The sequence below is a fragment of the Sceloporus undulatus genome, chromosome 6 (assembly GCF_019175285.1).
Source record: "Sceloporus undulatus isolate JIND9_A2432 ecotype Alabama chromosome 6, SceUnd_v1.1, whole genome shotgun sequence".
NCBI classification, from domain to species: domain Eukaryota; kingdom Metazoa; phylum Chordata; class Lepidosauria; order Squamata; family Phrynosomatidae; genus Sceloporus; species Sceloporus undulatus.
This window is the reverse complement of record NC_056527.1, coordinates 111,566,638-111,590,954: the sequence shown is the minus strand read 5'-3', so window position 1 is coordinate 111,590,954 and position 24,317 is coordinate 111,566,638. Positions and strand designations below refer to the sequence as shown.

At 43.3% G+C, this 24,317-nt stretch overlaps 5 protein-coding genes across 13 annotated transcripts in view; 4 read left to right on the top strand and 1 right to left on the bottom strand.

The window, feature by feature from the left end:
* The first annotated feature begins 4,499 nt into the window (after positions 1-4,499).
* Positions 4,500-5,550, top strand: LOC121933843 (vomeronasal type-2 receptor 26-like). The gene has a single exon (XM_042473835.1). It carries the CDS (start codon positions 4,500-4,502, stop codon positions 5,397-5,399), a length of 900 nt encoding a protein of 299 aa, XP_042329769.1. The 3' UTR covers positions 5,400-5,550.
* A 3,203-nt stretch (positions 5,551-8,753) lies between these two features.
* Positions 8,754-10,114, top strand: LOC121935116 (arylamine N-acetyltransferase, pineal gland isozyme NAT-3-like). Its single transcript, XM_042476262.1, has one exon. It carries the CDS (start codon positions 9,035-9,037, stop codon positions 9,848-9,850), a length of 816 nt encoding a protein of 271 aa, XP_042332196.1. The 5' UTR covers positions 8,754-9,034; the 3' UTR covers positions 9,851-10,114.
* A 1,325-nt stretch (positions 10,115-11,439) lies between these two features.
* Positions 11,440-14,880, top strand: LOC121932501. 2 transcript variants are annotated; one of them, XM_042471146.1, is made up of 2 exons: positions 11,440-12,035; positions 13,675-14,880. In XM_042471146.1, coding segments are annotated over exons 1-2 (993 nt in total). In that variant the 5' UTR covers positions 11,440-12,033; the 3' UTR covers positions 14,666-14,880. The 2 variants fall into 2 exon arrangements, with proteins under 2 accessions (XP_042327080.1, XP_042327081.1); XM_042471147.1 differs by having other exon boundaries at positions 11,441-12,035; positions 13,671-14,880.
* A 1,340-nt stretch (positions 14,881-16,220) lies between these two features.
* LOC121934463 lies at positions 16,221-19,003 on the top strand. The gene is made up of 2 exons (XM_042474991.1): positions 16,221-16,432; positions 17,905-19,003. Exon 2 carries the CDS (start codon positions 17,911-17,913, stop codon positions 18,922-18,924), a length of 1,014 nt encoding a protein of 337 aa, XP_042330925.1. The 5' UTR covers positions 16,221-16,432; positions 17,905-17,910; the 3' UTR covers positions 18,925-19,003.
* A 1,092-nt stretch (positions 19,004-20,095) lies between these two features.
* Positions 20,096-24,317, bottom strand: part of KHNYN (KH and NYN domain containing) — a 28,237-nt gene continuing 24,015 nt past the window's right edge. For 6 of the 8 annotated variants that reach the window (XM_042475585.1, XM_042475586.1, XM_042475581.1 and 3 more), the window contains exons 6-8: positions 23,784-23,891; positions 22,424-22,525; positions 20,096-21,412 (exon numbers count right to left, since the gene is read on the bottom strand). In XM_042475585.1, the coding sequence (XP_042331519.1) occupies positions 21,085-21,412; positions 22,424-22,525; positions 23,784-23,891 (538 nt within the window). In that variant the 3' untranslated portion in view covers positions 20,096-21,084. The remainder of the gene's footprint in view (positions 21,413-22,423; positions 22,526-23,783; positions 23,892-24,317) is intronic. The other 2 variants (XM_042475587.1, XM_042475588.1) reach the window with 2 other exon arrangements.

Below are 24,317 nucleotides of genomic sequence, written 5' to 3'. Positions count from 1 at the left end.
CATGTTCAGACAATGCCTAGATCTCAGGCTGTATACTGAGAGAGCATTATGCTCCTCCTGACACCTTGGTTGCAGCCTCTCATTTTGTCTGCCAGAGATTGTCTGAGCCAGATGCCTGAGCCTCTGAATTGCTTGAGGATTAGGGGCATCTCCTCCAGCTCCTTTTCCTGCTCTAAACATGACCTGACCTGCTAAACAGAAGAAGGACTTGGCTAGCTATCTAGTGTCTGCTGTGGTTCCTTGAAACATAAGTCTAATTGTCTTCTGAGGAAGAAGAACTCTCAAGTTGGGACATGACAATGGGACCAAAACAGCTTATCCAAGGCTAGCAAAATAAGCCTGAAACCTGAAAAATGAAAAGTCAAAGCACAGTTAAACAAATGAACACCATTACATTTTAAAGACATATTTTAAAATAATAATAATAATAACAACAACAACAATGCAGTTAAAAATGCAACACACAAACCCCATATAAAAACTCCCTGCAACCAAGTAATCATTACAATCCCGCTTGAATTAAAAGGTCTTCATCTGTCAGAGAAAGGAGAATGGAAAGAGGGCAGTCTAGCTTCCCATCCAAGGAAATTGCAGTTTGGAAAAGCCATCGATAAGGCTTTCTCCAATGTCCCCAGCAGATAGGCCTGTGATGGTGCTGGAAGTGAGAGAAAGCCCTCCCAGGCTGCATCCACACTGCAAAAATAATCTGGTTTGACACCATTTTAAGTGCCATAGCTCAATGCTATGGTATTCTGGGAAATGTAGCAATGCTGTGGTGCCACAACAAACTACAATTTCCAGAATCCCATGGCACTTTAAATGGTATCAAACCAGATTATTTCTACAGCAGAGGCAGTCCCAGAGGATCTTCAGTGAGACCCTTGCGACACAATATAATTCCTTTGATTTTCCTTCCCCCCACCTAGCTTTATTCTTTGATTCAGAGGATCTCATTCAACAACAGTGCTGGAGAGGAAATTAGATTCAGTGAACATGGGGAAATGGCAACTGGAATTGATATTACAAATTTGATCACTTTCCCAAATAACTCATATGTCAGAGTCAAAGTAGGAACCCTACATTCACAAGCTCTGCCTGACAAGACATTCAAAATTCATGCAGAGAGAATCCAGTGGCATGGAAGCTTCATTCAGGTGGGGAAATAACCTCTTGGCATCTTAAACAATGCGGTTCATTTTCATCCAATGAGCTAGGAGGCCATTCCATTTAATAGGAAAAATCAATGTTCTTTTCCACAGAGTTCACAATTGCCTGTTGTAGTCCATGGGTGTATGTGCTGGAATGCAAATAACCCTCCCTTTGTTAAAAAGTTGTGAATATGAAACAGTTATTTAGATCGCTACTTAGGGCACATCTACACTGAAGAAATAATGCAGTTTGACCCCACTTTAACTGCCATGGCTCCATCCTACAGAAACCTGGGAGCTGTAGTTTTGTGGAGCATCAGCACACTTGGGCAGAGAAGGTTAAAGAGCTTGCAAAAACTATAAATCCCAGGATCGCATAGGAAACCGCTCTTAAAATGGTGTCAAATTGCATTATGTGTACATTGTAGACGCACTCTTAGTCATGATTGTGACACTACTGTTCATAATTATTACGACAGTTGTTAATAATAATAATAATAATAATAATAATAATAAATTATTATTATTATTATGACAGTTGAACAGGAAGTGGGAGGGACCAAGTCACTTAGGGGTGTGGCCCCTTGTCATCCAAACCAAGTAGGGAAGCTTTGCACTAACTGCTCAAAGCATATGGCAGCATTTCAAAGTCCTACATATTGCATTACAGGGAATAAGATTAACAATGCAGTGCTGTTGCTAATGTTGTCGATAGTGGTAATAATATCATTATCATCATCATCACTTCCTTGTAGAGTTTTCTAAAAAGAAGAAGACTTTAGTCATCTTATGCATGAAACATATGAAAAATCATTTTCATCATCATCCCCTACTCCTAGTTGCATCTGAGGAAGAAGACTTTAGTCTATGAAAGCTCATACTGCCAACTTCTTCCTTTGTAGTCTCAAAGGTGCTACAAGATCTCTCTACATACTCCCTACTCCTAGAGTTTTCTAAAAAATAAAGACTCTAAATATATTTAAAAATAAAAATGCACAATGGCATGCTATTTTTGTAAAAGAAAACATCTTGATGCCTTGTTTGGCATGATTCCTTTGCTTTGCCCTATTTGTTTCTTCATTTGATTAACTTTACATCTCATTCCTCTGACAAACGAAAAGACAGACAAGACAGATTTGTTTCGCCTCACTTTCCAACATACCTCAACTTGCGCATTTTTGATCTGTTTATTCAGTGAAGGAAGAAATCCAGAGGTAGCCATTCATAAGCCCCAAAATATTTGACAGTTCAAACTGGAAGAAAAAGCTTTCCTTCCTTCTCCCAGTTTAGAAATGGCAAGAAAACAATAACATCCCATTGTTTTTTGTGGGTTTTTGGGGCTATGTGGCCATGTTCCAGAAGGGTTTATTCCTGACATTTTGCCTGCCTCTGTGGCTAGCATCTTCAGACTTCCATGCCAGCATTCTCTGAAGACGCTAGCCACAGATGCTGGCAAAACGTCAAGAACAAACTCTTCTAGAACATGGCCACATAGACTGAAAAACCCACAAAAAACTATGGATCCTGGCAATGCAAGCCTTTGACTTCACAATAATATTCCAGTTTCGCCCTGGTGGCTACCATCTAATCCTGCACTGTTAGAGTATGTGCCACAGAAAGACCAGCCTTTTTGAAGATGCAATGACTTCATGAAAAGAATCTATATGTCGTTTCTCCGTTTTCTTTCCTTTGTGGGTGGGTACTTCCTGTTTCCAGAAGGAATAAAGAGAGAGAGAGAGATGTTTTTACATTTTGCATCGTGCCAACAGTAGTGTATCAAGTGTATTTTTCTTTTCTTTAATAAAAGATCACTTCCTAAGGATGTGATGATTTTTCTGTCCTGAAGTGGGAGAGTATGTTACATGCACCTAGGAGTACAGGATCAGTAGGTAAGAGAACAGACATTTCATTTTGCCTTTGAGAAAAGCAGTTGGAATTCATTGACACTCTCTAGGACTTGGAGGACGCTTGAGGAACAATTTATCAAAAGCCCCAAACACATCTTCCTAGGATCTTAGAGGGGCATTTGGACTGTAGGCTGTGAGTCTAAAGAAAGGCTGTTCAAGAGTGGAACACACTCCCTCGGAGTGTAGTGGAGTCTCCTTCCTTGGAGGTCTTTAAGCAGAGGCTAGATTGCCATCTGCTGGGGATGCCTTTGTGGTCTCTTCCAACTCTATGATTCTAAGAGGGGAACATCTACCATGGAAAGCTGTAGGCCCAAATTCCACATCAGGAGCAGGGTATGGAAGAAAACACAGCTTCCTTCAAGGAGTGCCAGTTGTACTTTTTAACTGATAACTTTCTCTTGTTTTGAAGAGTAGGTGCCTCCTCACGCTCTGTGTAATGACAAGTGCCATCGTGGTTACAGAAAGGAAAAGAAGGAGAGGGGAAAGTTTTGTTGCTATGATTGTGTTTCATGTCCAAAAGGGAGAATTGCAAATGAGACAGGTAGGACATGTGGTATTAATACAAATTAAATATTTTAGCTATGATGCTGAAATGACAAAACATGTAATCTGGAAGATGTATAAATGCTTCCCTTTGAAAGGTGTTGGCCTCTGATGGGCATTGGCCAGTCATCATTTCCATGAGCAGGAATTTAAAGATGCACCTCATTTACTGCCAGTATTCCCTAACTTTTCCTAGTCCTGCATATAATATCTTAAAATTGCCTTTATCCTTTGGAGATAAATTTAGTGTAAATTCGTATCCCATACTGACTTACACAATGAAATCTGAAAACAGCATAAATGTATGGGTTCAATTTTTTTATAAAAAGGCCAAATATCTAATGTTTGGGAGCTTTGCTTGCAGGATGGTTGTAGTTCGATCTTAAATGCATTATACCACCTCCACTGTGGTAAAACTCAAGTCTAATCTGCCATGGCTTCATCCTATGGAATTCTGGGATTTGTAGTTTGTTGTGGCACCAGAGCTCTCTGACAGAGAAGACTAAATATCTCACAAAACTACAAATACCAGAATTCAGTAGCATTGAGCTATGGCAGTTAAAGAAGTGTCAAACTGCATTATTTCTGCAGTGCAGATTAGACCTCAGTCTGCTGAATAAGTATAGGGCTGCAGCCTTAATTAAATGTATGCATATGGAGATATGACAGGTGATTTTAAACAATATGGGGAAAATACAATGTCATGATCTATTAAGAAAAATATTTAATATTTGTAAAGTGCTTAGTTAAATTCCTTGTTATTTTAAAAGGTGACTGGGGAAAGGAGCTGTTGGGAGAAATCCATCTCAAATCTTGCTTGAGAGTTATGATGAAATCCAGATACTAAGTGAGCTTCAGTATTGACATAGTTTCAACATTAGTATATTTTGCTCTTTCAGACATGGATTTTTGCATCAGCTGCCCAGAAGATCAACATCCAAACAAAGACAGAGATCTCTGCATTCCCAAGGTTCAAAACTTTCTTTCTTTTCAAGAGCCTTTGGGAATCGTTTTAGTTTTTCTGGCTTTTTTCTTGTCTCTGATCACAGTCCTGGTGCTTGCAGTCTTTATTAAACAACATGAAACACCTATTGTCAAAGCCAGCAACAGGGAACTCAGCTACCTTCTCCTCATCTCTCTCCTTTTTTCTTTCCTCTGTTCTCTTCTCTTCATTGGACAGCCCAATAAGGTGACTTGCCCTCTCCAACAAACAGCTTTGGGCATCATCTTTTCAATTGCCATTTCTTCTGTTTTGGCCAAGACTGTTACCGTGGTTCTTGCTTTCAAGGCCTCCAAACCAGGAAACACTGTACAAAAATGGATTGGGAAAAGACTGGCCCAAAATATTGTTATTTTTTGCACCCTTCTTCAGATAAGTATATGTGTTTTTTGGTTGGCTACATCTCCCCCATTTCCAGATTTGGACATGCACTCACTGTCTGGAGAAATCATAATAAAATGTAATGAAGGATCACTTACCATGTTTTACACTGTCCTCAGCTACATGGGCTTACTGGCAACCATCAGCTTTGTGGTGGCATTCCTAGCTAGAAAGTTACCAGACAGTTTCAATGAAGCTAAGTTCATTACCTTCAGCATGTTGGTCTTTTGTGCAGTTTGGCTAACCTTTGTTCCAAGCTATCTCAGCATTCATGGAAAATACATGGTGGCCATGGAGATCTTCTCCATTTTGGCCTCCAGTGCTGGGGTCCTGGCATCCATCTTCTCACCAAAGTGCTATATCATTTTTCTGAGGCCCGAACTGAACAGCAGAGAGCACTTAACCAGGAGAAAGCATTGAAGCATGTAGCCTTCAGTCCATTTTCTCTATGAATCTCTTAAAAACAGTTGATTGGTATTTTTATATTTCTTCAAAAGTGCTAATAGGGTGAGTCAATGGACTTTGCTTTCTTGGGCGACTCTGTTGAAAGAACTCATTTAGTTTAGTTCCACATGTCAAGCAGACATTCTGAGTGTATAATTGAAGAAAACATTCTTCCTTCTTTCTTACTCATATTCATGATGGAGATCAATGTTGGTAGCTTTGGGGAATAAGCACCCAAACCCTCTAATGGAATGGGGTGGCTGGTTTCTTGTTAACTAATGCAATCATGCATCTAAAGATTGCATTCACGTGTGAGGATAAATTATGTTTCCAATTATCTTCGTCTAGAAAAGGGATTTGCTGATGTGCCTGCCTAAACCAGCACCAAGAACTCAAACCATGCTTTCCATCTGAGCCTCCTCTGACAAAGATATATCTAGGGGCTCATTCCCACTGGAGAATAAATCAATTTCCTGATCAATTGACATGTGTGTGGTTCCCATTGGTGGGAACCATTTCACATATGATTACATTCAGTTGGATTCACATTAAAGACAGACAAATCCAAAAGAACCACTTTTTTTAAACACTACTTTTTGGTGGTTCATTTGGGAAAAAGTGGATTCGGGGAGTGTTTTTTTGGGGGGGAATGGAATCAGTGGAATGGGAATGAGAGATCTGATTCGCATTTGCAAGGGGACCCAGCTTTGGGGCTGCTGTGATCCATCATGATAGACAGCTGCCACAGAGAGAAGAGGAGGAGGAGGAGGAATGAAAAGGCAAACTACTGAATAAACCTTGCTAAAGAAAACCCCACAACAAACTTTTGAAGGCTGGTGGCATGGTGGGAAGGCTTGGGCCCCAGAGGGTCCCCCTCCACCTCCTCCAGATGGGCTGCCCTCTGGTGTGCCATTCACCCCACCACGGCTCCGCAGGAATCCTCCAGGAGACCCTCTCCATGGCAGTGGCGACGATGGCGTTCCATCTCCCTCTTCTCTTCCTTGCCACGCTCCACTTTCAGCTGCCTGTCCAGGCTCACAGCCCTGACCTGCCCTCTGCAGCCTCACTGGGGAGCCTGGCCAGAGTGCTCCTGGGCCCTCCTCTGCCTCCTCTTCCTCTTCGTCCCTCCGGCTGAGAAAGTGTGACTTGCCCATGGATTGTGATTTGCAGCAGCGGTGGCAGTGCTCCATCTCCCTCTCCTCCGCCTTCCCCTGCTGGCTCTCTTGCAAGCCAGCCTGGGGCCTCCTTGCCCTGTTCCTGCTTCAGCTCCAGAGGTTGGGAAAGGTAGAGCAGGAGGAGGAAGGCAGCGGGAATGGAGGGAGGGAGGGAGGGAGGAGAGGAAGGGCAGCAGCCCATCTAGAGGAGGCAGAGGAGGAGCCGCCAGGGTCCAAGCCTTTCCACCATGCCACCAGCCTGCAAGTTTGTCATGGGGTTTTCTTTGGCAAGGTTTGTTCAGGAGTTTGCTTTTTCTTTCTTCCTCCTCCTCTTCTTCTCTCTGTGTCAGCCGTTTTTCCTCTCCTCCCCCTTAAGTGTGAATGACAAAGGGGAGTAAAGAGAGAATAAATGGCCCTGGAGAGAGTCAGTTTACAAAATAATCCAGTTTCCAAACCGTGTTATTTTGTAGTGGGAATGAGCCCTAGGTTTATATACAATGTGTGTCACCAATTGTCCAGTAGATGGTGATCGTGAATCACTCTTCGGTCTTTATATTTGTGGAATTATGAATTATTTGACGTTAGGAATTATAAATTATTCAACAGCCAACTGGTATAGGAATTCCTAACATCAAGTAATTTGTAACTTAACCAATATAAAGACTGAAGGGTGATTCAAGATCACTCTCTAGCGTACAATTGGTGTCACACGTTGTATACAAACCTAGTTGTTGTCTGCCTTTAAGTTGTTTCCAACTTATGGCAACCCTAAAGTGACCCTATCATGGGGTTTTCTTGGCAAGATTTGTTCAGATGGGATCTGCCTATGCCTTCCTCTGAGGCTGAGAGAATGTAACTTGCCCAACATCAACCAGGGGCTTCCATAAGCATAAAATACATTATCCAAGCTTTGAAAGCTTCACTAGGCTTCTTCGCCAGGCAAAACTTGTTAAAAATGAAGAAAAATGAAGAAAAATGGTGATGAAGTTAGAATCACAGAACTACATTCTATCTGAGATGTTGTCAGTTAAGATTGCATTGAGAAATTCAGTGCAGGCAGAGACCCCTTCCTGGCCATGTGAGTTTTACCTATTCAGCCCCTAAATGTTTTTTTTTTAACCTATACTGTATATATTTTGCATAGTTTTCCCTCTACAGCACCTAAAAGGTTTTCCAGATGTAACAGTATAGAGACTCCTTGGAGTTTATCACACGTGAGGAATTTCTCTTAATTTCGAATGAAAAGAAAGTGGGGCCAGAACGCATTTACATGAATTCGCTAGTTCAGCTAATTTACATGAATGCAAATTGCGTTTGAACTGGCTTCACATTGCCTGAAAATAGCATGCCATTGCCCAAATTTGCGTGGGATCATCTCTCAAGCAATAACGTTAAACCTCATGATTGCGCTCGGACTGACTACCCATTGCCTGAAATTGCGTGTGGTAGTCTATCACGCAATAACGTTAAACCCCATGATTGTGTACTGATTGCCATTGGATTATACTTCCAATTTCCCTTGTCTCATAACGTCCCTTGAGAAATTCAGTGTTCTCTGGCTAAGAAAGGAGCAGTCAGCTTCGCACACAACAGGGACATCTGGAAGTTAATTTCTATTGCTAATGGGAATTGAAATGTTATTGTGAAATCGAAGGCTTTCATGGTCAGCATCCATAGTTTGCTGTGGTTATTTCAGGCTATGTAGCCATGTTCTAGAAGAGTTTATTCCTGATGTTTCGCCAGCATCTGTGACTGGCATTTTCTGATTAAGATGCCAGCCACAGATACTGGCGAAACGTCAGGTATAAACTCTTCTTGAACATGGCCACATAGCCCAAAAAACCTACAACAAACTATGAAATTTTACTACCTGTCTTTTATTGCTCTTTGTTTATAGTTCTCACATCTCCAATAAAGGAAGTGGCTTTAATTCATAGTGTACTTATCTGGCTCCTGGCCGCACATATCTGTCTGTCCATTAGAGAGACATTTCATTGTTCTCTTATGCTACTGATTCTATTTCCTTTTGGTTTCATGGGACCAGAGTCTACAAAGGGTTACTCCTGTCGGTCAAGCCATAAAGTTATGAAAGAAACTAGAGGGAGGTGGAGTTTATGTTTCTTTTAAAGCCTGTAATCACATGATCTTTCTCATTTCCTTTCTGGAGAGAGGAAACTACCAGCTGTAACCACAGAGCAAAGAATCTTCAGAAATTCCAGTGCAGGTATTTTCTAGGCAAAGAAAGAAAGAAAGAAAGAAAGAAAGAAAGAAAGAAAGAAAGAAAGAACCAGGGCAACAGATCAGAATCAGAACCCAGCAATTCCTGGATTCAGCACCATTTTTAGCACATAAAGAACTGAAATTCCCCCATTTCAGGGCAACCAAAGGAGGTGAAAGCAAGGTCTGAAAGGAATCCACTATTTGCTGTCCTTCTCCATCTTCCAAGTCCATTTCAACATGGATGTTGGATGTTACTTGCATCGCATCAGGTATCAAGGTGCTGCTCAGCCTTCCTGGGAAACCTTGTGTCGCCTCCACCGCTGTCACCTCCTCTCTGTGCCCTTTGAAAGCCTCAGCATCCATTGTGGGGAACCCATCACCCTAGAGTTGCCCGTCATCTATGACAAGGTTGTCCGATGCCACCGAGGTGGCTTCTGCTTTGAGCTGAATGGCCTATTCTTGTGGCTACTGAAAGAATTAGGATTTGTTGCCAAGGGGGTGGCTGGGCGTGTCCGAAACCGCTTCACTGGGCGTTATGGTCCTCCCTTGGACCACCTGGTGATTTGGGTCCATCTGGATGAACGCCAACTCCTCTGTGATGTTGGATTTGGTGAAGGGTTCATGGAACCATTAGAGCTGCGACCAGAAGTGGAGCAAATCCAAGATAGTGGTATTTTTCAGCTGGGCCTGACAGGGGACACTTGGGTTTTGGAGCACCGAGCACTGTCTGGAAGAGAGGGGAGACCCCTATATCAGTTCACCCTAGAAGAGAAGAAGCTGGATGATTTCACGGACATGTGCCTCTATCACCAGACATCTCCCAGTTCCATTTTCACATGCAAATCCTTCTGCTCCCTGCACAAAGAAGATGGCGGGCGCCTGACCTACCTGGGTTGGCGTCTCATTTCCACCAGAGGAGAGGAACGTACTGAGACTGTCCTGGATTGCTCTGAGATTCCAGCAGTACTCATTGAGAAATTTGGGATCAAATTAGAGAAGACCTTCAAGCCAAAGGATGATCAAATTCTGCCCCCTCTTGAGGAAAATGATTGATGCCAAAATGCAGTTGTTATTCTATTTAGACTGTGAAATAATTTGAAACTGGTTGAGATGAGAGCATGGACACACTAATTTTTTAAAAGGAAATGCTTACCATGGACACCCAGAATTCCTGCTGGCCATGTTGGCTAGAGAATCCTGAGTACTGTAGTTCCCCAAAGTAACTTGTCCAAACTCTATGCAAAGGGATCTTGTAGCACCTTTGAACCTAACTGAAAGAGAAAAGTTGAGAGCATGAGCTTTCGTAGACTTGAGTCTTCTTCCTCAGATGCATGTTTGTCCAAACATGCATCTGAGAAAGTAAGCTCAAGTCTACGGACTTTATCACACAAGGGAGACTGAGAGCTTATCCTGTGAATATCCCGGGAAAATGGCATAATTACGCAAAATGATTTCACACGACACACAAAACCCACTATTAAAGTGGTAGCAAAGAAGCATTAACGTGCATCATTTACTTTGGGATTTCAGTTACAATGCATTTCCGATATCACTTTATTTTGTCCAATTGCCTGTGATAATCATTTGCACAATTGCTCGCCATTTTTGCTTTATTTGTGGGATGTTTTAAATGTGCTTTAATTTCTCTTTAATGCCAAAATTAGCCCCAGTGTGATAAACTCTTATGAAAGCTCATGCTATCAACTTTTCTCTTTCACTCTCAAAAGTGCTACAAGATCCCTTTGCATACTGATTTTCCAGACTAACATGGCTATGTTTTTGAATTTGTCAAAGATCTGGTAAATATGATCTTTCAAGGATCCCTTCCAGTTCTATAACTTAAACAAGAACAGCCTTCCTTAGTCAATTTTTTTTAGCAGGCCAAGCTGACTGAGAATGGTAGGAGTTGAGTCCAACACATTTGCAGGGAAACCCCCAAGCTGTTGGTGGTTCCCCTAGAAATCTGACAGAGAGTCTCATAATGCTGTGACTTTACACTTACAGTCAGCATCTCTACATATGCATATAAAATGTCAACTGTAACTAAACCATATCATAAATATTATATTTTCTGGTGATTTCATTCCCAGGAAACCAAACCTAAATAAATCACTTGCACCCTAGGAATTCTCACCTCTCAAAGAACTGAGTGATAGAAAGCATAACAAGATATTAATCCAAGGCTTCACCTGCATAGCAAAAACAAAAACAAAACAAAAAAACAACAATCCAGTTTGACACCACTTTAACCGCCATGGCTCGATGATATGGAATTCTGGGATTTGTGGTTTGTTGTGGCACCAGAGCGCTTCGACAAAGAAGGCCAAAACACAATTCCCAGAATTCCATAGCATTGACCCGTGGCAGTTAAAGTGCTATCAAACTGCATTATTTCTGCAGTGTGGATGCAGCCTCTGTGTTGTCACACTTGCAGGGCTTTTTTTTTTTTTGGAGATCAGGGTTCAATTCCTGACTCAGCCATAAAACCCACTGGGTGTCTTTGGGCAAGTCTCACTCTCTCAGCTTCAGGGAAAGGCAATGGCAAACCTCCTCTGAACAAATCTTGCCAAGAATACCCCATGATAGGTTCACATTAAGGTTGCCATAAGCCAGAAACAACTTGAAGGCACACAATGATGACAACAACCTGAGACAAGGGAGGACACCTCTTGCTGTTGTTAATTGGCTTCATTGGCTTCAACTTATGGCACCTCTACAAATGAGAGTCCTGCAAGCTCCTCTGTCTTGCTAGGTCTTGTAAGATCCTCAGGTCTTGCAAACTCAGGGCTGTGCCTTCCTTGAGTCAACCCAACAGTAAGCCCTTCTTGACTTCACCATCAGAAACTCCACTTCACCAGTTTCACAACGTCTTGTCTCTCCTAAATTCTGCTGAGCACGGATAAACCCTGTGCAAAACACTGATAGCAGTCCTCTGCCTTATGAACTGAGTAGATAAGGGGGTCAACTTATTCTGAGAGAATTAGGAGGTGAGGGAGAGAAGTGGGGATCTTTCAGCTTCATTGCTTGTGTTTGTCCCATGCTTGAGTGGCAGAAAGAGGAAAGTGGCACTGTGGAAGACAAGCAAAGGGCACATAGAAGAATTTATGGTTGGAATTGCAAAGGAAGGAGCCAAAGGAAGGGTTGGTGAAAAGAAGGAGAAGCCATGCTGCAGGGAATAAAGTTGTTTCACCCAGCATAAACAAAGAATATCCACACCAGAGGTGCAGTTTCAATCAATGTAAGTTATGTGATCATCAGGAATGGAAGGGAGGGGTAGAATCTGGAATGGCTTGGGAAATGTGGGGTCTGTATGTCTGAAACTGAAAATTGGCAAAGGCAATTCAGATTAAGAATAATACAGTTGGCCCTCCATATCCACGGATTTTTTATCCATGGATTCAAGCATCCCCTGTTCTGAAAACATTAACAAAAAAAGAAGTATAAATTCCAAAGAGCAACCTTTGATTTTGCCATCTTATATGGCAGCATTTCAAGAGTTAAGTTTTATCCTTGGTTGATCACTTTTTCTTCAAAGTGGGCAAAAAGTTGCACTTGTGTGATGTCTGCCAAATTACATGCAGCTGTTTTAAGGGCATATCAAAAAGAAAAATGGCTGGTGGAAGTGGTGAAAGAAGGTATGAAGCCCTTAAATGGCAAAATGAGAGTCTCACTGCCCTTGATATATTCAGACTTAGTATTAAGAGTACACATTATGTTTATTTCACAGCAAATCTGAGATTGTTAGGCCTATGAGGAAGGTATGGAAATATACTCACAAGAGGTCACTGTATTGGGTCTGATCTGCACTGCTGAAATAATGCAGTTTGACACTACTTTAACTGCCATGGCTTAATGCTATGGCAGTGTGATATTTGTAGTTTTGTGAGCTATTTAACTTTCTCTGTCAGAGAGCTCTGCTGCCACAACAAAATACAAATTCCAGGACTTCATAGCATAGAGCCATGGCACTCAAATCCTCAAAGGAATGAAGATACGTAAAACTGAATCTATGAGCATTTCTGATTCCACAGAACTGTTTATTGTGCAGAATGAAAGGGGTAGAAATATCAAAAGGGTGCATACACACTGTGAGCAAATGGGGATTTCAGAGCCAATAGAAGCTCTGCTAGAGCCACAAATCCCCTCTGGCTTTTATTCCAACCTTCAGATGTATCCAAGGTGCTGAACACTATTTCCAAAAGAGGCTCAGCACCTTGACATGGAAGTCACCAAATGCCACAGCAGGGCACCAAAACTTGCTGACAATGCAATATTGTCCCACAAAAAATAGATATACCCCCCATACACACACAATTTCAGGATGTAAACTTTGCTTTACTGGGATTCCAAAATGTGGTGGATTGGCTTGTGTCTTTTGAGGGGAAATGACACACACTACTATATCAGTGTCTTCTTTCCCTTACAAATAAGCTTGCACAAGACATTTGAAAATGCACAGACAAACCTGTCGCCCTTTTCGAATCCTTATAAACCAAACATTAAATCAAGAAGAGTCTCTGGCACCTCTCTTGCAAGAGTTATGTGTGACAGGTACCTGACAGAATATGTGCATGGGGGAAGGACAGAGGTTGCTGCCATAGTGCAGAATTAATGTAATTTTACACCGCTTTAACTGTCATGACTGCATCCTATGGAATCCTGAGATTTGTAGTTTCTTCTGGCACGAGAACTTTCTGAGAAGGCAAAATATCTCACAAAACTACAAACCCCAGAATCCAATAGCATTGAACCGTGGCAGTCAAAGTGGTGTCAGATTGCATTCATTATGCAGTGTAGGTGCAGCCAGATTTTTTAAAAGAGGAGCTCATGTCTTTTCTCATTCTCCTGTTCAACTTTCCTTTCTTTGCCTCAGAAAGGTCTCCAGCAGCAATGGCTCCACCGAAGGAAGTACCCAATGTCCACATTTTCAGCACCAGGGCTGGAGATGTCATTGTTCGCTCTGACCTGAACTGTTACCTGCTCCTTCCTCCTCTACCAACCTCACCCAGTGCTCATCTGCATCCCCTCCACCCTTCTTTAAGGGGTGGCGAACACTATTTTGGCTCCCGGTGGCATGACTCTATCTACATCATAAAGGACAACAAAGTCCTGGAAGCCCAACACTTGCATATGGCACCCAGTAAAGAAGCCCGTCGCCTGCACCCCAGCTGTTGTGGTGGGCAACATTACTTTGCCATTGCTGGCGGCTCCTTTGGCATCATCCTCAGCCCAGGCAGCATGACAGCAGTGAAAGACCTGTCCACAGGGGAACCAGATCCAGCCATGGAGCCAGGACAACATCGGTGGTCCAAAGAGAAAATGGAAAGCCATCGAAGTTATCTGTATTGGCAACTGCAGGACAACTTCAGCGGAGAGCTCTTCTCTTTCCATCCCAGTATCCTTGGTTTCTTGCCGGGGGGTCTCGGACTCATCAAAGGGTCTGCGTTCAAGATTTGGGAATTGGTGGACACTGTCCACAACCACTCCGATGCCCATGTCACCAAGACTCAGGGAATCCCCCTGATGGTGGGCTGTGCCAAGGAGAGGCTGGAGGACATCGGGGACAAATGGATAGCCTCCATATCAGATTTTCCAGACCCAGCATCCATTGCCACGGCACTAGCCAAGGCCCAGTTTGCATTGCCAACCAACTATGGGGGTCTAGGCCTCAACGTAGAGGAGGAGGAGTGGGAAGGAGCCCATGAGGAAGAGATGGACATGCAATTCACAATACAACCCAACAAAGTTGCCTACATGTGGCAGTACCAGCTTGGCCTCGGGAAAGAGGCCATTTTGTTTTGTCGGAAAATTCAGGTCACAAACAGCCGCGACCCACCTTGTGAGATCCCCTTGCCTCCGTCATCCTAAATTTTAAGCCAATTCTACCTCCAGTCCTCTATGATTTCCTATTTTTTCCCAAGTGGAATATTATAAGTGGGGGGGGGGGAAAAAACCTCTTGAGAGAAGTTTATTTGTGTGCTTCCTATCCTTTTCCAAGCGGAATATTATTGCTGAAGTAATTCTTGGGAGAAGCTTCTTTCTTTATTTGGGCAAAACCTAAATAAAATGATTTTTAAAAGCTTTTCATGACTTGTTTTGGACTGGCAAATCTCACAACAAAGAACCCAAACACCACAAGCACTGTGTCTCCATCACAGCTTGGAAATATTATTTGGGGACTACTAGAGGTCCCAGGATCCACCAGGTAATGTGGCTGGGGAATTCTGGGAGATGTAGTCCCACAAATAATTCTACTGTGGGCTTGTTTGGTACAGACAAATCTCCCTGTGATGAACACCACCTCCCGTAGCGCTATGTCTCTATTGCATTTCTTGTGTTGGGACTACAGGTCCCAGCTAGCATAACCAGGGGCACAGTGGCTAGGGGATTCTGCGAGCTGTACTCTAGGTTCTGCTTTCCATGTCAGGAGGGGCGGATGTAAACCTTTGCCAAAAAAAATCGATTCATTGGTAAATGTGAATGAGAGAAGTGGGTTAACTTGCAACAGGAAAATTTGATCGGTGCAAATGTCGTGTGAACGATGCTCCCCTGTAGAACTGAACCATCGATCCGGATTGCAAACCGAATTATTTGTAAGGGGGAATGGGGCCCAAGGATGGGCAGCTATAGGAAGCTACAGGACCCTGTAGGAAAATGGAGCCATGGCAGTTAAAGTGGTGTCAAGCTGCATTATTTCTACAGTGCGGATGCATCCTGAGGACTCTTTGCCTTAGAAAACCCTGAGAAATTCATGGGGTTGCCTTAAGTCAACTTAGGAGACACAGACATACCCCTAAATAGCAACCGGAGTGATGGGGACATTCTTTTTTCCAACTTCAGATGCAGAAGATGCAAAAAAAAAAAAAAAACTGCCTTGGTTTTGCCCCAGCTTCACCTTGATGATGATGATGATGATATTTAGGTAGGGAAAGGGCAACCCTATGTCCTCCTTTTCCTGGACATGTCCTCCATTTCGGGCATTTCTGTCCAAGAAGAATTCCAAAATGTCCTCCATTTTTTGAGCATTAACAACCAAGCATGGGTTTCTATTTCGAGCTGCGCACGTGCGTAGCTTTTCTTTGGCCCTGTCCTCCATTGGTCTTGCATGCCCTCCATCTGGCAACGCCTCGTCCTCCTTTGGCGGTGAGGACATCCGGTCCCTGGTCCTAGGCATGGGCACAAGCAACAAAGCCAACATCTGCCACATCAGTTCAAAACACACTTCCATGAAAGCAGAGTTTAAGAGAGGCACCTTTGCAAACAAGCCACAAGTTCTGGGGCCTAAAAACCCATACCATTCTGGATTGTTTTTGCACAGGTTGCAAAATGATGTGCAAGGCCATGAAGGTATCTCTAGCTATCTTTTTGTCCCTGGTTGCCTTTAATTTTGCAGCCATTGCACCCTCCCTCTAAGCCTGCTCCTCCTCCCTGCTTTTGCCTGGCTCTCCTCTTCCTCTCTCTGGCTCAGAGAGGAGGAGCCTGGCCCAGACTGGCCTGCCTTGCTGCCAGCCATTCCAGGGAGCCACCGGGGCCCTCCTCCTCCTCCTCCTGGGCTCCCCAGCCCCTGCCTTTGTTGCTGCTGCCAAGCCCCTGCGCACCGGTGGAACCCAGGGCGGCGTCGTTCGTTCCAAAGAGGTGGGCTGGCTCTGCAGCGTCCAGCCAGGAAGGAAGAAGGGACTTGGCTTCCCTGCAAGCTTTCCCTGCATCCCTTTCCCTCCCAGGAAAAAAAAAGCCGCTTCCTGGAGGGGGAGATATCAGTAGATATATATATCCATCTCCCTTCAAAGGAAGATTGCCTCCCCTCCCCAGGAATATCTTTCTATCTATCTAGCATCTATCTTCCCTGGGGAAAGAGGGGTCATGTCACTTTCCTAGTAAGGGTGTGTGGTGTGGTGTGTTGTGTGTGTGTGTATATATATATATATGTATATATATATATTATGCACGGCCTTACTCTGATCTGGTCTGTCTGATCTATCTATCATCTATATATCTGGGTATATATATAGATAATGTATAGTATATATATTATATGCACCCTTACTCTAATCTGTCTGTCTTCTATCTAGTCATATCGTATCTATCTATCTACTTGCCTGGGTATATATATATGTATATATATATATATAGATGCACAATTTAAAAGTTACTATCTATCTATAATCTATATATCGGTACTGCATCTATCTTCCTGGGGAAAAGGGGGCCAAGCCCACTTCCTTAGTAAAGGGTGTCATCGCGCGCGTTGCGCATATATAGATATATATATATATGAAGGAGAGAGGCTGCTTTCCAATCTTTTTTTTTTCTTTCGCCAGGAATGAGACCAAATGCTCTGGGGAGGGTGTGTGTATCTCTACAATTATATATAGATATAGTAGATATATATATATAGATATATATATATATATATACATACACACACACCACAACACACACACGACACACACACGGACACACACGGTAGCCAGGAAGAGGTAGCCGCCTCCTTTTTCCCAGGAAAGATGGATATTCCTTGGGAAGGGGAGATATATTTAAGACTGTAGTATATGCTCATACATACACACAGCACCTTAGTAAGTCAATTCTGAAAAAAGATTGGCCTCCGAAGATTCAGAGTCCCATACGTCCCCTACTCCCGCTCCTTCTCCTGCTCCTTTCTGCCCCATAGATATTCCAGCCTAAGAAGGAAAACCAGGCTGAGACTCATCGTTTCAGGGGAGCCATCAACCCGTGCCTCAGGAGGGCAGGGTCAGTCCCCTTCTGGGGGGGCTTCTTTGCATCTTTGCAGGAGTATCTTGTAGCATACTCTGGATAGTGTGCACCAAATGGAATCCAAAAATGCAAGAAGAAATGCAGTTTGTTTCATTAAGATCAAGTAGACAGGACACGTTGTAAAGAACAAAAATAACTTTCTAGCCTTGCGTCGCACATTTTAAGGCAAATATTAAGACACAAATAGTGTTCAGTTCAGCAAGTGTTGCAGAACATCATGCCACAAGTCTGCTTCAAAGGGGGTTGAATAGTTGTGGTGCTATGATTTCACTGTAATTGCTTTGGAACATCCTGTGAAATCTTTTCCTACATCTCTCCATTCCCACCCGTAGGCTTCCATGGCTACTGTCGTTCCCCGGACGGTCTCTCACGGTACGGATGTGTTCGCCACTCGCCACGGTTCCTTTGTTGTTCGCTCAGACCTTGGATGCTTCCTTCAAGCCCTTGACTTCTCCTCCGGACAGGACCTCAAGGTGTGGGATCTCCATCCAGCCTGCCGTGGCAGGGACCACTATGTGGGAGACCCCACCAGTTCCGCCATCTACCTCCTCAATGGGGACTCCTTTTGCAAAGTGATGGACTTGAACTCAGAGCCTCCCTCTAGTGCCCTGCCTTTGCACCCCAGCTGCCAGGGAGGCGACCATTACGCCTCATGCGAAGGCCGTTTCTTCATCTTTTTCCTCCGGCGTGGCATTGTCCTCTCGGTGGCTGACTTGGCCACCGCAGCCATGGCTAAGGAAGTCTCCTTGGAGTGCCCCTTTGTGGATGGACTATATTATTATGGTGCCACCACCACCCAGCTTGCTTGCTTCAGAATGGAAGAGAACTATCTTCGTGGGCACCTCTTGGCTACCACGACAGGACACAAGGAACCCTTCTCCATCCACCCAGACGTGGTTTCTTTCCTCCCTGGAGGCCTAGCTCTCACCCACGGGCCGGCTTTCGGCACATGGGAGTGTATCAAACTGATCTCCAATGCCACAGACCTACCGATGCCCAGCAGCCATGACATCACCCGCAGGGTAGGCTATGCCAAGTCAGCATTTGGCAAAAAGTACCACGCTTGCGGATCTGTCGATTCAGAGTCCTTGGCCATCTCCCTTCTCCAATCCCAATTCTCCCTCCCTGCCATTTACGGCGGGATGGGAGTACAGACCGAACAAGAGGAATGGGAGGCAGTGGCAGAAGAAGGAGAGCCTCTGCGAGTGATTTTGCAACCCAGGCAGAAGCTCTACTGGTGGCATTACCAGCTAGGCTTAGGCAAAGATGCCATCTTCTTTTGCCGGGCACTGAAGGTCACCCGCAGTCCCTCCCCACCTACCCATATACCCCTGCCATTGGTCAATGCCTGACATGAGGACTGAGTGGGGAAAAAGTAATCTGTTTGTATCCTGGAATAAGTTAAAATAAAAAGATTCAAACTTCCCTTAATCTGCTTCCTTTTGAGCCTGTATTGTTATCATTTCACAGATGGTAAAACCAGTGGTGTGAATGCTGGACTACAACTCTGGAGACCAGGGTTTCATTCCCAGCTTGCTCTCACCCTCAGGGGAAGACAGTGGCAAACCTCTGAACAAATTTGCCAAGAATACCCACAATAGATTCGCCATAAGTTGGAAATGACTTGAAGGCACACAACAACAACACCAATAGTGGGGTTTCTCCTATCTAGAAGGAAGAGATGTTGCAAATGTATCCCATTGCACACCATTTCAGAGGGATCTTAATCCTTATTACCAGTTCTTGGGAGGAGATGGCAGCGGCATGGAAGCCCTGCCAAACAAATTCAGTTTTGCCTCCTATCTTGGGATTAGAGCCAAAAGATCCAGTCGAAAGAGTTTATTTACACATTGCATATCTGTCAAGTGGGCAAGTCAGAAAGCAAAACCAGCTGGTACATATTTACAAGGCAATCTAGTTTCTGAAGCAGGGTGGCATGGATGGGAAGAGACCATACATGGCAGTATCATGCTATCTAGGGCCAGGAAAGATGTCCTGGTATTTGGGAAGGTTGAGGTCATTTTCTTTAAAATTCAGAGACTTGGTGTGGGTGCAGCCAAGGTTAGACACTTGGATGGGTGAATAATTCACTGGCTTTAAGGGAAGGAAAGAGCCAATTTTAACAAAGAACTACCTAGAATCCCTTGGGACCTGGTGGCTTTCTCTTGACCTTCTCTGGGATAGAGAAAATTCAGTGATCAGATCAATGATGCTTTTGCTCATGGCAGGCAACATTCTACAGCATCTTTGTGTGTGTCTGTATACCTCTGCATTTTTATTTTACTTTTGGCATGCCAAGAAAACATCATGATGGCATTTGGGTGGGCAATTCAATGGCAAGGTTTCTTTGGGGAATTGCAACTCCCAGAATACTGGGTGGGAATTGTGGAGTTGAAATGTCCCTGTAAAGTAATTTTATCAACTCCAGAGTACACTCATCATCTCTGGATAAGAACAAAGCAGGAATGGGAAAACACCAAACATCTTTCCTCACCTGTAAAATGACAAATTTTGCACATTAAATGACCAAGGGAAACAAATTTATCTTTAATTTTTAAAAAATAGCTCAACGTGCTGTACAGATTCTATAAAAAGCAAACACAACTTCATTTCCATTGGAAATTTGAAAAGATTTTCCTATGCCATTCTTTAAATTAAGAAAATAATTTTGAATTTTCCTTTCAAGACTGTGGAACAGGTGGAATGTTTTTGAAGTAAAAATATGGGGCTCAAAACATCAGAATCCCTTGCAAATCAGAAGGCACTTTTAAAATCGGAATAAAACTTATTTTTTTCAGTTTAGACATGATGCTCAACCATGCTTAGGACATGATTTTTTAAAATATAAAATAGCTCAATCAATAGTTTTCACAGGGAACCTGAGATTCTAAGGACTTGTCTTCTGAATAGATCTAAAAAGAGGTTACATCAGAAGGTCCCTATTCCATTTTAAATCACCCTGGAATTCAATTAACAAGTTTTTACCCTGCAACTAATTGTCGTATAGATGCTGGGAATCCTGTTAGAGATGCCTCTCACAACACAATTCCAATAATTCCTTTGGACCAGAAGAGAATCATGGAAGTTAAGATTCAATTTCCATTTGCAGCAGACACTTCCCTACAAAAGAAGCTGCGCAACTAGAGGGTTACTACTCTGTCATACCTTTGGCTAGCTGTACATGGGCTTTATTGCATGCAAGAATCTAACACTGAGTTATTTCAGTGCCACTCAAAAAGATCACATTTTTCTGGAACTGAGCTATTGCTATGGGCTGGTAAATGGGACATGATCCATATCCAAGGACCCCATGGAGGGTATGGAGAGGTGTTAAAAATTTACTACACAGTGTTATGTAGCCAGTTTCTTATGTACCTCTTCTCATGCGGTAAGATGGTGCCCCAAAGAGGTCACTCCAACAATCTGGAGGTCCAAAATTATCTTGAATGTTGCTGCATTCATGTACCCGCTTTATATTTTGGGGAAAGGATGACTATAACAAGTTCATTGGCTCAGAAAGTGAGACTGAGAATAGCCTCTGAAAGCTTGTTGAGGTCTTCACAGTAAGGTTCACTCATGAGGACAAAATCAACTTTCTTGTCCTGGCCCACAAAGATCTCCAGAAGGTCTCTCCTCAGCCTTTCGGTCTCCACAGCTGGCCGAAGCATCCCCTTCTCAGCCGTGGCATCTTGAGGATTCCTCTTTCGGACTGCAGGCAAAACCCCCGGTGGCTTCCTGTCTCGTAGCTGAAGGACTTCTGTCTGCGAAGTGGGACGTACGGGAAAGGACGTAGGGGCCGGCCGGCCACTAAAGGAATGGCAGTTTGGAGTCTTGGTCCTGCTGTGAGCAATTAAAAAAACAAAACAAGATTTGCTCCCTGGCATTTTAGGGAAATACCATTTATACTCAATTATAAGTTGACCTCATGTATAAGTTGAGAGAAAGTTTTGGGGCCAAAACTAAGAATTTTGACATGACCCGTGGATAAGCCAAGGGGCATGGAAGAAAGGATGTAAAGGAAAAAGCAAAGAAAAACAATGCCTAAAAATTACCAAATTCTTGCAGGCGTAACTGTGCTTACACTAAAAGTTGGATGGATGAGAGAGAATAGAGGGTCAGTGCTTCCAGCACAGATTACACTCTTGACTTGTACCAGGGGGTGGCTAACATGCTGTCTTAATATTATAAAAATGTAATTATATTTTAAAATATCACTTTGTACATTTTTAATTGTATTGTTTTTTAATATTTTAAGCTGCTCTGAGTCCCAGTTTTGGGGGAAAGGGTAGGATATAAATTAATATAACAACAACAACAGCTAGCTTGCTGTGCCAATGACCATCGGTTTCCTTTCATCTCAAAATCTATGCAATTCCACTGGCCGCAAGATGGAGCACCAGACTGTTTATATAGCAAGATCTCTAAAGCAACTCCTATTTAAAGGGATGTTCATCTCACTCTGCATCTACTTTTTCTGTAACAAGGAAATGTAGGGATGCTTCAGGTCCTGGTTATTTTAATTTGAAAGTTGCCTACAGACATCATATGGACCCTGAGAGCCTATTTCGCAGCTCCGAACCTTCCTGAATTTTCTACTTTTTTCACGGAAAAAACAAATGAAAGACTGAAACAAATGAAAGACTCCAACTACTGCAAAAATGTGGTGTTGTGACCTCCCTTGCCATTCAAACAATGGACATCAGCTGTCTGGGGTGATTCCCAAAACCAGAAGAGACATCATCAGGTTGTGCTGGAACAATCACACCTCCAGAGTGGCTTGCTCTTGTTTTAACTTATATACAGTATTTCCAGCTCAAGGAAGGGTGATTTTCCCCAGCTATGGATGGATACCTGGGGATTTTCTTGAGGAATTCTGCTAAGGTGGGTCCCCCACGTCCCAAGGGGTCATCAGGAACCATAAAGATGTTCCCCACAAAGATGTACTGCAGCAGGCTAGATGAGATACAAACAGAGAAGGCAAGGTGAGTCTGTGAGGTTCGTCCACCTGTCCCAAATGTGAAGATCTCCCACTGTCCCACTTCTAGGGTCCCAAACATGGGAACCGTCTTCATGCCCTCATGGTTCCTGTGTGAGACTTTATTTGTATAGCCCCATCACTGGACACCAACCATCCTGGAACCACTGCTGCCACTACAGACACCATGTGTGTGAATTCAACCAGCAGTGCTATTCCTAGAGGCATACAAAAATAACTTCTTCAACAGTACAACATACACTTAAAAAGATTACTTGTTGAACACATCTTAATCCTGACTGACAGCCAGTGTGCTGTGGTTTGACTACAACTACTACTCTGGATGGCAGGGTTTGAATCCCCACTCAGCTGTGTTAACCCACTGGGTGACCTTAGGCAAGTCACTCTCTCTCAGCCTCAGGAAGGCAATGGCAAACTCCCTCCAAACAAATCTTGCCAAGAAAAACCCAGTGATAGGGTTGCTATAAATCAGAAACAACTTGAAGGCACACAACAACAATAATCCTGACTGATTCACATTTCTCTCATATTCCTAACTCTATCCACTGACTAACTCCTAACTTTGGTAGACTTACTCTAACTTTAGTCTCACCCTCTCTCCTACTAACTGTCTTCCACTTAGCCTTTTAATATTTCTTTGGACATTCAGCTAATCATAAGCTGCCCCCAGCATTTCATGTTCTCACCCCTCCCCAACAGATCCTCCTTACCTTATTACATACACTAAAACTCACGTACATATCCATAACCATATTTTACCTTAATTTCACTAAGACAAGAAAGCAACATTTTCCCTTCAAAGTCCATATCCCATGTCTGGCTCTCAGACTGATTAGAGGAAGAGGAAGGAGCCCGTGTGGTGTCATGCTTTGAGCATTGGACCAGGGTTCGAATCCTGGCTCAGCCATGTAAACCCACTGGCTGAACTTGGGCAAATTACACTCTCTGCCTCCGAGGGTGGCAATGGCAAATCCCCTCTGAATAAACTTGTCAAGAAAACACTATAATAGGTTCAACTTAGTCAGAATTGAATTAAAGGCACACAACAAGAACAAAAGGAAGGCAACTCTGCAGCATAAAGTGCCACTCCTTGAACCCACCAGGAGTTGCCTCCCACCTAACCCTGCTCCAAAATTTGTCGGAGTGGCTACAGAAAAATAACAACAACCCTATCAGGGAGGGGGAGCTGCTAAGATCTCCCAAGATCTGTTTCACCTTTCCTTGATGATCTTGATCCACTTCTTGGACTCTTTGGCCAGATCTCTGAACTGGTCATTGGTGACAATGACGCCATTTGTCTGTTCGGCTAACTTGAGCATGAACCTGAGGAAAGAGGAGAAGTGGGTGTGGAAGGATCAATGAAAGAAAAAGGATTTTAAATAGGAAGCATATCACTTCTGTATCCTATTGGTTTTCAAATCTTCCTAGCTTTGAAGAAGTCTAGCCCATGTTAGTGTCGGGATCCAAGTCCTTCACATTGCCTGCCGTAGCTGGTGGAGACTTTGCGTGCTTATGGTATTATCAATAATGGATGATGAGAGGTGTTTATGAGCAAATATGCAGGAAGTAGAGACTGCAGCATGAGCTTCAAGGTTCAGCTCCCAGAAGCTCCAGACACCAGATTTTATTGAGAGTTGAAACAATTTAATTCATTTATTTATTTTTTGGACTATGATCCTCAAGCAGGATGCCAAAGTAACATGAAGACACAGATCCTGTCTCATCCTGGATGCTAAGAAGGGTCAGGCT

Coding starts and splice junctions, on each gene's coding strand:
- LOC121933843 (XM_042473835.1), top strand. CDS start 4,500: ATGGATTTTTGCATCAGCTGCCCAGAAGATCAACATCCAAACAAAGAC.
- LOC121935116 (XM_042476262.1), top strand. CDS start 9,035: ATGGATGTTGGATGTTACTTGCATCGCATCAGGTATCAAGGTGCTGCT.
- LOC121934463 (XM_042474991.1), top strand. CDS start 17,911: ATGGCTACTGTCGTTCCCCGGACGGTCTCTCACGGTACGGATGTGTTC.